The following is an 11,677-nucleotide window of genomic DNA, read 5'->3' on the forward strand; positions in this document are numbered from 1 at the left end:
GAGTAATCCCTTTACAGTAACTTTTAAAAATGGTCTTTTATATTATTTGTAAATATAACATAAACATTATGTGCTATTTCTATATATAAATTTCCAAAAGGAACAATTTTTATAGTCTGTCACTGACACCTCACAGATTTTTTAAAAGAAATTTCCCTTTATTTGACTGGACTCTTTCATATCATTATCAACGTTTCTGATTTCATTTAGCTTAAAAACACCTAGGATTACTTTAGAGCAGAGTCAATTGGTCATGTAAGAAAAATGGTCCCTTTTCAGACAGAATCTACCATGTAAGGCTAAACTTTCATAGGTTAGAGAGGTGGATCGACAGCGTTCTTGCTTTCATTTCTGTAAAAGCAGAAACTGGGAGAGAAGACTGAAAACATAGAGGTGGTAAGGACTAATTCATTTCTGCTTTTTGTTGGTAATGTGATCACGTAATGACAGTCTTACTATCATTAACACTCAAATTACTTCATGAACAAAATGAAATCTAAAATTTAGTAATTAGATGAGTTCACAAACAGGTAGCCTGGCCTTGCAAACTAGGAAGAGTTCACTAGTCAGAAACTATCTGTGCATTGTTTTCTCGCAGGGAACAAATCACAGGACAGTGGCATAGCAGAGATGGAGGAACTTCCTGTGCCACGCAACATCAAAATAAGCAACATCACCTGCGACTCATTCAAGATCTCATGGGAAATGGATTCAAAGTCAAAGGACCGCATTACACACTATTTCATTGACCTCAATAAGAAAGAGAACAAGAACTCCAATAAATTTAAACACAAGGTAAAATGCTAACACAGCCTTATGTTCATTTGTATCTTAAAACTTTCTAATTATGATGCCATTTTGAAAGAAGGAATAATGTTGCACTGATTACTTATACTTGACATTAAAAATGAAAGTTATGTCATTTAAAAGCTGTATCCTTCCAAGAAATTTTATAAGAAAATGACACATATATGGGTTAAAATACACTTTTTTCTCCCAGAAAAGGTGAAATCTTAACTCTCATACAGACATAAAAATGAACGTGTTAAAGATTTTATTTAACACTAATGAGGTAACTGATGAAGTTTTTAATAGAGCCACTTCAAAGGATGGTCCAGAAAAGACATTTTAAGGACCAGGATATTGAAATAAATGTACAGTGGAGGCAAAACCCGTGTGGTGTTGGTGAAGAACAAGGGCAGGAGGACAGGGAGTACTTCCAGGGGACAAAATTCACTGGCATGTGTTTAGACAAGAATAACAGAATTGGTATCGCATGTCTACAAATTACAGAGTTGTAGAATATATTCCGCAAAATCGGAAGAAGACAACCAGCAGAGTGTGCTATAGATGGTTCATAGTTTTCCACTGAAGCACACATTTTTCCCTATAAATAACTGCCAAAAGGAGAATATCAGTGGCAGCTTATAGACTTTAGAATATTTGTCAAAATACTTATGGGCTGAAAATTGCTTTATGTAATCAATTTTATTGTTTGAGAGTAAAAATAGCCTTTAGGTGTTTTAGACTTGTAACAATTCTCTAATATTTATGCTCTTAGCTGTCTGCTTATCACTATCTTAACCGATACATATCTCTCTCCAAAAGTAGCTCTAGAGAGGATAAATAGTTCTCTGACTTAAAAATTCTTTCTTATGTTTTCAGTGTTTTCACTGATATGAAAACTGATCTTACTTTAATATTTTATAACTAGATTTTAACTTGATAAATCTTTTGGAAGAATTCTTGTCTAAGATTTATGCATTTTACTATATGTGTATAGTAAAAGTATACATACTAATGGTGAGTGAGACTTATACATACAGATAAATGTGATAGGACAAGATTGATAAAACAGTAATTTCCTATGTTCCAATTTTAATCTTTCTAGTGTTGGATATTCTCTTTGGTGACACTTGGCTTCTTTGAATTAGCTTTGAAATGTTTAGCATTAAATGGTGAGGGGTCAAGATTTGACCCCCTTTCTTCATCCCATACTTAGAATACCATATCTTTGGAAATACAGTGAATATGAACCAGGTTTAGTTACCTTATTAATCATCGTTTTAAAATACCTAGACTTTCTGTGATATAGGCTCCACACTTGAATACAAGTAAAACAAATGTTACCACATTTGCATGTGAAGCAATCATTTATTTAAAAATATTCTGTCCCTTCACATATAAAATATTTAATAATGGGCTTCTCTGACTGAACAGCAGCAATATATTAAATAAATATAATATTTTAAAATATTAGAATATTGCATTTTAAGGAGCATATTAAGGAATGTACAAAGAAGAACATTATACTAGAAGTCAAGAAGATGAATCCATGTACACTTATGCCATTAGCTAGCTGTGTAATCTTTGCATGTTTCTTGATCAAATCGGGCCTTTTTTTTTTAACATCTGAAGAATAAGAGATTTGAAGATAGTAATTGCTAAATATCTTTAAACATTTTAGCTAGGAATTTAATAAGTTCTTCCACACTGTTTACAGTTGACTCAAGTTATACTGCTACATTAGTTCATCTTCTTCCACCCACCCGTACCTCTCTTCCTCCTTTCCTTTCTTAGGATGTTCCAACAAAACTGGTGGCAAAAGCTGTTCCCTTGCCGATGACTGTCCGTGGACACTGGTTTTTGAGCCCAAGAACTGAGTATACAGTAGCAGTGCAGACTGCCTCAAAACAAGTTGATGGTGATTATGTTGTGTCTGAATGGAGTGAAATTATAGAATTCTGCACAGCAGGTAAGAGAACTGGGTACAAATATGGGGGGGGTGCTTATTTAATAGTTCCTGGAAAGCTAATTATAGAAAGTATATTTTTGTAATTATTAAGTGATATTTATTGCATTGGTCATTTTTACATTGCCAGTAGCACTGTGTGATAGAACAAACTGATAGAGAGAGTGGAGGTTCTCAGCAAAAGCTGGGTAATGGCATTAAATTATTTCTGTGCTACATGCACAGTTTGATTTTTCAAAGTAAAGGCTTTAAAAATAAAAATTGATGCAGTATGAAAATATATTCAGCATATTTTGAGATTCATTTTGAGAGGGAGAAAGATCTTTTTTCTTCCTTTTTTTCATTTATTTTCACACTCTTGAAAGAAGGAAACCAGAAACATCATTCTCTAATTTAAGGAAATGAAGGCAGATCACAATGACTTTACTTAACAGAAATGTTATTGGACTTTTCACTTGAATGCTGATCATCTCTCTCTAAACTCATGTCGTGTGAGTTTGTGTGTCTCTGCTTCATGAAAGTACCTCATAGCCATTTGGCATTGGGGTGTCTAATGTAGAAAGCCCGTCCCTCTTGATCTTGAATTGTATCTTAATAGCCCAATGGGTTGAAAAGGTTACCATAACCATTCATATCGTATATTTATATACTTGTTTATTCATTCAGTCAAGAAACAAATATTTATTGAGCACTTAAATAGATGGTGAAGGGACACAAAGACATAGCTACCTGAATACATCTGTCATCCATTCTTTCTGTCTCTTAGAATAGGGCTTTGTTTCCTCTTTGTCTAGGTGATTGTTTCCTCTATAAAACTGTAGAAAGAGGCTAAATGTTTGTTTCCACACAAAGGAGCTTGTACAAAGTCTTAGACACTTGCCTCACCTATTGCAGGTTGCTTAGCAACTTCCCCAGCTGAGGCATCCTTCAGATAAATCAGCTATTTTTTCCCCATAGCCTCACAGTAGATTTACTTCAGACTCAGGATGTGCTTAGCTACTGCTTTATCTCAATATCTTTTTTTTTTCTTAATTTCAAACTCAGTATAAAATTTCCCATGTGGATATGTAGAATGGATGAAGTTTTAATGCTTAATTATTGTGATTTTATCTTCAACCTTTTTTGTTTGTTCTGTGAGGAAGCTGCTAAGGATCTCAGTGTACGAGAGCGAACAAAATAGTATCCCTCTGGTGCTATATTTCTTCCTAAGATGTCGTAGTTGTAAGATCCACCACTTTATGTATTGCTAAGAAAAAATTAAACTGCCAATTAAACTGTGAAACAGTGTTTTCTTATTACATATACTAGACTCATGTCAGAGATGCTGAAATGTGGGGAAAATATATTTTAGAATAGATGTGATATACATCATAGTCCAGTAGTCAGTAATTAAATTGCTAAAGATTTCAACATTGTATTAATAGTGTGTAAAGAATTCTCATTTTACCTGTATTTTATGTGTCACATTAGAATTACTATATCCCCTCAACTTTTCTCCTGAATTAAAATTCCTCCTTGGAATCCACCTCACGCTTACTCTTTTTACACATCTTTCCACTTGCCCTGATTCCATCCTACCAGGGATGTAGACACAGTAAAAGACACAGTAGCTTTTGACATTGTTTTAATACATGCTATTTTCCATAGAATTGTACCAAACAGCATCATAGTAGTCATTTTTTAAGAAGCTATAATGTACCTCCTAAAACCCCACTTGACACTAAGGAAAAATGAGATAATATTTCTTCCTTAGCTTAAGGAAGACCTTTGGCATTTTCAGTTCAGAAATACCTGTCTAGATACTCCATTCTATAATCTATATGACTACATGAGTACATGTTTATTTCTATGTATATAAAGAAAGACCTTTAGTTTTCTTTCTTTCCTTTAGAGTGATTGATCTGTTGCTCTTTTATTCAAGTATATCCCCTAAATATTCTAAGGAAGTTTTAGGGGTAAATAATAAGGAAAATGCCAGCTTATTTTAAATGTGCCACAATATTTTTCTATAAATCATTTTGTTTCCATGAGTAAAATCTAAGAATTTTTTTCAAAGCTTGTTGTTTCAGTTTATTAAAATAATTCAGAGCCTGTTTCACCTAAGCTTTATCAATCACCTTTACTCTGTAAATCTTAGAAAGCTATCTTATATATTGTCTTTTAACCTAGACATCTAATTCACTCAAAATTTACTGAGCATATATTGTATGCTATGCACTGTGCAAAGTACTGGAAATAAAACAATGCCACTGACCAATCTAGTTTAATCGGAGACACAGATAAAACCCCATAATAAGTCACAGCTGTCTATATATTACCTCTTCCCTTAGACTGAATTCTTTGAGAGGAAGAGGAATTTTTTTATCTTTTCAATTGATCATTCGTTTAATTTTGCACAGTGTCTTGTATATCACGTGTCCTAATCTAAATAAATGTTCATTGAGCCAGTGACACAGTGAGTACACTATGCTGCCATGAGTAGTTCAACTAGATTGCTTTCATTTGGAAAGTCTTGAAATCTTTATAGACCAAAATTTTTGCTTAGATTCTAGAACAGGAGTTTGGCAACAATCCTCAATTTTCAAAACAAAAAGCTGGTGAAGAGATCAGCTTACTGTGAGAGATGCTTTATATTTTCACGAGCTCTTGTGTACTCAAAACTACCAACTAGTAGCCAGAGACCTAGTCTCTAAGTTACTAGCTTTATGGACATTTGGCAAATCATTAAACTGTGGCAGGCTTCAATCTCTGCATCAATAAAATGGTTATATTTAATCTGTCTTCCCAGCCTCATAGATTTAGGGAGTAAATTAGATGACCATTATTATTATTATTATTACTCCTTTAAATTATATTTGCTATTGCTTTCAGGTTACAATTAGATGACCATTATTATTATTACTCCTTTAAATTATATTTGCTATTGCTTTCAGGTTACAATCTTTTATTTGATTCAGCAGCTGATGGAAGAAAGGCTAGTGTGGTGCTGATTGACATTACTCGAATCTGTGTTCCTTATTTAACACTTCGGTTTCAGGATCTTTAATTTCAGCGAGTGAAAAAAATGCAAGTGTATTCTTAAAAACAACCATAAACAGAAATATTTTTGTAGAAAAAATGTGCCACAAAGACAGTGAATGTTTTCTTTTTAAGTGCAGTTTCTTATTTACTGACATGAGTTTCACAAAAGAGTATTTGAATAATCTACAAATTATTAAGCATGTAGTCAATACTTTTGATAGTGTATTTTTAATAACAAACTTTTTTGTTATTTTCAGACTATTCAAAAGTTCATCTAACACAACTGTTGGAGAAGGCCGAAGTGATTGCAGGACGGATGCTCAAATTTTCTGTTTTTTATCGTAACCAGCACAAAGAATATTTTGACTACATTCGGTAAGAATCGAAAAAGATACATAATGATTTGCTTTACTAAGTGCCATTCCAAATTCTAGGCTCAGGTTTCCCTTGAGTCTGCTTCTGTTAAATAGGAATTTTAGTTTTCTTCTCAAAATATTTAATTATACTGACTTTTATTTCCTAGAATAATTAAGTAAAAGAAAAAAATCAGATCATGGGATTTTTTTTTTTTTCCACTTCACTTAGATTCCTTTCTGTGATCACTTGTAATACCAACTCCTATCTGTTTGGGTGGAAGACCTTAAGCCGCCAAGGTTAAGGTTGATGAGCATGTCACGGACTCCTCTGATTCCCAGTAACTCAGTACCTTCTGTCTCATACCAACTAATGAAATTTCTCCTGAAAATGAGAGAATAAAAGGGTGACTGTCTCATGAGATATGGTGAATTAGGCGGGATTGTCAGGCTTCTGCCAACGTAGAAATCTCCCAGCTATTATACTGTGTTAATTATTCACGAGGGAAATCTTATTTACTTTTGAATTCTAGTGTTCAGTATTATTTTTAAGTTATCCTGTGTTTGTCCCTGAAAAGTTTCCCAGAATTAAAAAGAATTCCATGTCACAAGTAGTTTTAATACTTACAGCCCTTTCATATTTGTAGAAGAGAATTTCAAGAGAGTAAATGGGTAAATGTGTGTTTTTAAGAAGCCTTCGACAGTGCTGTACAGGTTCTAAAACTTCTACACAGTAATCCCTATAATCTGTCATTTTAAAAGCCTTGCTCTCACTTTTTAAACTCCTGATGGGATTGTATATGAAAAAAATTTAGGAAAGTTTGTTGTTTTGTTTCATAACTCTCTAGTTTTTCTTAAATCAAGATGATGGTTCCAAATCTAAATAAGCTCCAAGCTATGGAAAATGCAAAGGGAAATAAAGAGACAGAGGTGAATTTAGGCATGCATGTTCTTCAAAATAAGTGCTTTGCAATATCATATATTTTGATCATGAAAACAATTCCTGCCTTATGTTTGAATAGCCTATAAATACAGAGTTTACTCTATAATTCTCTTTCTGGTAAATTATTTACTCTTGAGTCTATATAATTTATGGAAAATGCTGTTCACATAATTTATAGAATATAAACTGAGAGAGAATACAAAGTATTATACTTGTCAGTTGTTGTATGGGAATAACCACATATGACTTAACAAGAAAGGCATTTCTTTATATTTGTTAAGCATAAAATTAGAAATAAAAAAGATCCACTGTTGCTATTTTCTTTCCAAATAAATACAGCAATGGAATAAGTAAATAGACCTTTGGTACTAGGCTTAGCCCTGGAAGGCTGCCAGCGTCAATCTTAGGTGGCCACTGGAGGTCACTGTTTCTCTGACTTTTCTCTGTCCTTTGGCCTGTTTTCAGGTCCTTAGATAACTCTAGAATTTGCTCCATCTGTTTTCAAAAGTTCTTCCAAGAAGAAAAAAGATAAAGACAGAAAGTATGGAAAATGGAAAGAAAATTGTTGTATATATTGTATGATTGATTCCAATATACTAGTATAAAAGGTGTATTTACTAACAGGGAAATTTACCTTTGTTGGATTTTCCATGATAGTTGTAAAATCCATGAAAGTTAAATTTGATACAGTTTATATACATATACTTCAGTATGTATACATAAAATATATTTGCCAAGGCATGAGTATAGTTTTTCAACACTGATTTTTAAAAAGTTGTATTAACTGAAACCACATTAGCATCAATGGATCTTGATTTTCTTTTTATGTAATGCATTCTAATCAGGGCACACTGTATCAGAATTCATTTAAAATGTCATCTTGTTATTCACAGTGCTTGACTAGAAAGGAACCTTTCACTTACCTGACACACTTTCCAAATCAGTATGAATTATGAAAAATCCCTAGATAAATTCTGCATCAGTCCACATGGAATGAACTCGTTTTGATCTCTCCCTCTAGGAGTGAATTCCTATATGAGTACTGCTTTATGTTACCCCAGATCAAAATACCACTTTTGCTCTTCCTCCTTGAAGTTCCCTAGGCGGCTTACTTGTCCTTAAAATACCTTTCTGTATCTTAAAGGTTTCCCTCCAGGGATCCCCTGATACGGGTAGACACGTGTAGGATTTCCGTCAGTGTTCGGCGGTAGATTGCATATTCTGAGTTGATGTCTGTCACCGATAGTAAGACATTTCTCCTAGCCTAAGTTCCTGTTTATCTGTTTTCTGCTGTTACTACCTCATATAATTGCACTTGTAGATTTATGCAGAATACATGTCATATTAATAATTGGGTTTTGTTCTTGAGAATGTAATGAGGTAAGAACTTCTGATTCAGGACAAGATAGAGTAGACCTATTTCTCCCTTTCCTCCTACTACATACAATTAAAAACCAGGAGTGTTACCTATATAAAGCAAACCTAAGAGTCTGAAAGGTGGAAAGAAGGTCAACGAGTTAGGGACCTTGGGACCCGAAGGACAACACAGTGATGGATTTTCTGTTTAGCTCTCGTTCTGGACTAGATGCTAGTCATCAGCTCACATCAGTGGGCACAGACGAAAAAAATACCTGCCCCAAAAGTCTTCTGTGTTTACCCAAGTGAATCGGAAAGGGGCAGCCTTGAAGGCAGACTTTGTAGACAGTAACTGCCTTTACTCCAGCTAAACACCACAGAAAAAGTATTTTTCTCCACACCACCAGCCACAGCCAGGTAGGAAACCTAGTCTTGCATCTTCCAACTGTTAGGAACCACCCTCCCCTCCTCCTCTACCCCTTGTTGCGGTAGCATCAGAGAATGCTAATGGGGAGCTGGTGTTTACAACCCACACCAGTGGCAATGAGTTGCCTGTCAGCCTTCCCACTGGGCTGGTGTCAGAAGGGGCCCAGTGGAAACCAGGACTCTTCATCATAGCCAAGGGATGATAATAAGGTGCTAACCCCTGCAGCGCCAGTGAAGGCCACACAGGAAGTAGTAATACCATCTTTCTCTTTCAGACTTTCTTCACTTAGTATGGCAATCTCTAGGTCCATTGATGTTGCTGCAAATGGCATTCTTTCTGTTTTAAGACTGAGTAGTATTTATCTGTCAATGTACATTTAGGTTGCTTCTATCTCTGGACTACTGTGAATAGTGCTACTGTAAACACTGGGGAGCGTGTTTCTTTTTGAATTTTCATCTTTTCCAGAGTTATGCCTAGGAATGGAATTGCTGGATCATATGGTAACTCTCTTTTTAGATTTTCAAGGAACCTCCCTACTGTTTTCCACAGTGGCTGCACCAATTTACAGCTACACCAACAGTGTGGGAGGGTCCCCTTTCTCCACATCATCTCCAGAATTTATTATTTGTAGACATTTTACTGATGGCCGTTCTCAGCAGTGTGAGAGTGGTGCCTCTTGGTAGTTTTGATTTGCGTTTCTCTGATAACTAGCAATGTTAAGGATCTTTTTATGTGCCTATTGGTCATGCCTCTTTGGAGAAATGTCTGTTTAGGTCTTCAGGCCATTTTTTAATTGAATTGTTTGTTTTTTGTTACTGAGTTAAATGCACTGTTTATTTTGTAAATTAACCCCTTGGCAATCACATCGTTTGCAAATTATTTTCTCCCAGGCTGTGGGCTGTCTTTTTCATTTTGTTTTTGGTTTCCTGTGCAAAAGCTTTTAACTATGATTAAGTCCCATTTATTTATTTTTTGCTTTTATTTCTATCGCCTTGGGAAATTGACATAAGAAAGCACTGGTACAATTTATGTCAGAGAATTCTTTGCAATGTTCTAAGAGTTTTATGGTGTTCTCTCATATTTGTTTTTAAGCCATTTTACCTTTATTTTTGTGTATGGTGTGAGGGAATCTTCTAACTTCATTCTTTTACATGTAGTTGTCCAGCTCTCCCAACACCACTTGCCGAAGAAACTCTTTTTTCCATTATATATTCTTGCTTCCTCCGTCAAAGATTAATTGACTGTAGGTGTATGGGGTTTTTTCCTGGACTCTGTGCTGTTCCATAGATCTACATGTCTATTTTTTGTGCTGTTATCATGATATTTTGCTTACTGTAGCTTTGCAGTATTGCCTGAAGTGTGGGAGGGTTATGCCTCTAGGTTAGTTCTTTTTCCTTAGGATTGCCACAGCAATTCTGAATCTTTTATGGCTCCATATAAATTTTAGGATTACTTGTTCTAGTTCTGTGAAAAATTTCATGGGTAATTTGATAGGGGTCATATTAATTTGATAGGGATCCAATTAAATGTAGACTGCTTTGGGTAGTATGGACATTTTCATAATATTAATTCTTGTAGTCTAAGACCATGGGCTATCTTTCCATGTCTCTTATTGTCTCTCTCGTTGGTATAACTGAATGGAAGGGACCAAGGAGCAGGAAGAACTGCATGACGAAGGTCCAGCCCAGTGGGAGGTGAGAAGTGTAGAGAAAAGAGCTGAGTGTGGTAAAGGGAGATACCAGCTCTATTCTAAGCAAAATGCAAGCAAGATGACCTGAGTAGTCAACTGGAAAGTGAAAGTGAAGTCCTGTCCGACTCCGCAACTCCATGGACTGTAGCCTATCAGGCTCCTCCGTCCATGGGATTTCCCAGGCAAGAATCCTGGAGTAGATTGCCATTTCCTTCTCCAGGGGACCTTCCCGACCCAGGAATTGAACCCAGGTCTCCCACATTGCAGGCAGACGCACTGGGCCTGGGTTAAAAAACTGAAGCAAAAAAAATAAAACAAGATGCTTTTGTACTGATGTACATGGACAACACTCACTTTAGACCTAAATTCTGGCAGACTTTGAAGAAACATTCAGCATGTTTAACCAGCGTTGTCAGTCCAGTTTTCTCTTCCCCAAATCACTTCTAAAACCCAGTAGGCTTATAGTGGATGTGATTTCAGCCATAACATTTCTCATTCCACTTTTGTTTTCCTGGCCAGGAAATTTATCATGTTAAAAGACCTCCAAGGTTTGTAGCAGAGCATTCTTACCTTAGGGTCACGGCTGGAATTTAGCTTTTTGTAAGTAATGTCAAAAGATGCTTTCTCCTTGATCTGATGGTAGGATGGATGAGCACCCAGGCTCTTAATAGTAGACAGTTGACTCGTAGTCTGTCACCATTCAACTCTGTACATGAGTAGCTCTACCACCACCGTACCAAGCAGTGACCATTTATTTTCTCTTGCAGAGAACATCATGGGAATGCTATGCAGCCCTCTGTCAAGGATAACAGTGGCAGCCATGGCTCTCCTATCAGTGGAAAATTAGAAGGCATCTTCTTTAGCTGCAGCACTGAATTCAATACTGGGAAGCCACCCCAGGATTCGCCTTATGGAAGATACAGGTTTGAGATTGCAGCAGAAAAACTTTTTAACCCCAATACTAACTTATACTTTGGGGACTTCTACTGTATGTACACTGCTTATCATTATGTGATTCTGGTCATTGCTCCTGTGGGATCACCAGGAGATGAATTTTGTAAGCAGCGCCTTCCTCAACTAAATTCCCAGGATAATAAATTTCTGACCTGCAGAGAAGAAGATGGGATGCTGGTTT

At 35.7% G+C, this 11,677-nt stretch overlaps 1 protein-coding gene across 1 annotated transcript in view; it reads left to right on the top strand.

Moving 5' to 3' along the window:
- The first annotated feature begins 213 nt into the window (after nt 1–213).
- Nucleotides 214–11,677, top strand: part of PHYHIPL (phytanoyl-CoA 2-hydroxylase interacting protein-like) — a 12,518-nt gene continuing 1,054 nt past the window's right edge. The window contains exons 1-4 of the mRNA XM_010839399.1: nt 214–795; nt 2,581–2,755; nt 6,031–6,148; nt 11,310–11,673. Of these exons, the coding sequence (XP_010837701.1) occupies nt 631–795; nt 2,581–2,755; nt 6,031–6,148; nt 11,310–11,673 (822 nt within the window). The 5' untranslated portion in view covers nt 214–630. The remainder of the gene's footprint in view (nt 796–2,580; nt 2,756–6,030; nt 6,149–11,309; nt 11,674–11,677) is intronic.

This window comes from Bison bison, unplaced genomic scaffold (assembly GCF_000754665.1).
Source record: "Bison bison bison isolate TAMUID 2011002044 unplaced genomic scaffold, Bison_UMD1.0 scf7180017864116, whole genome shotgun sequence".
In the NCBI taxonomy this organism is placed as follows: domain Eukaryota; kingdom Metazoa; phylum Chordata; class Mammalia; order Artiodactyla; family Bovidae; genus Bison; species Bison bison.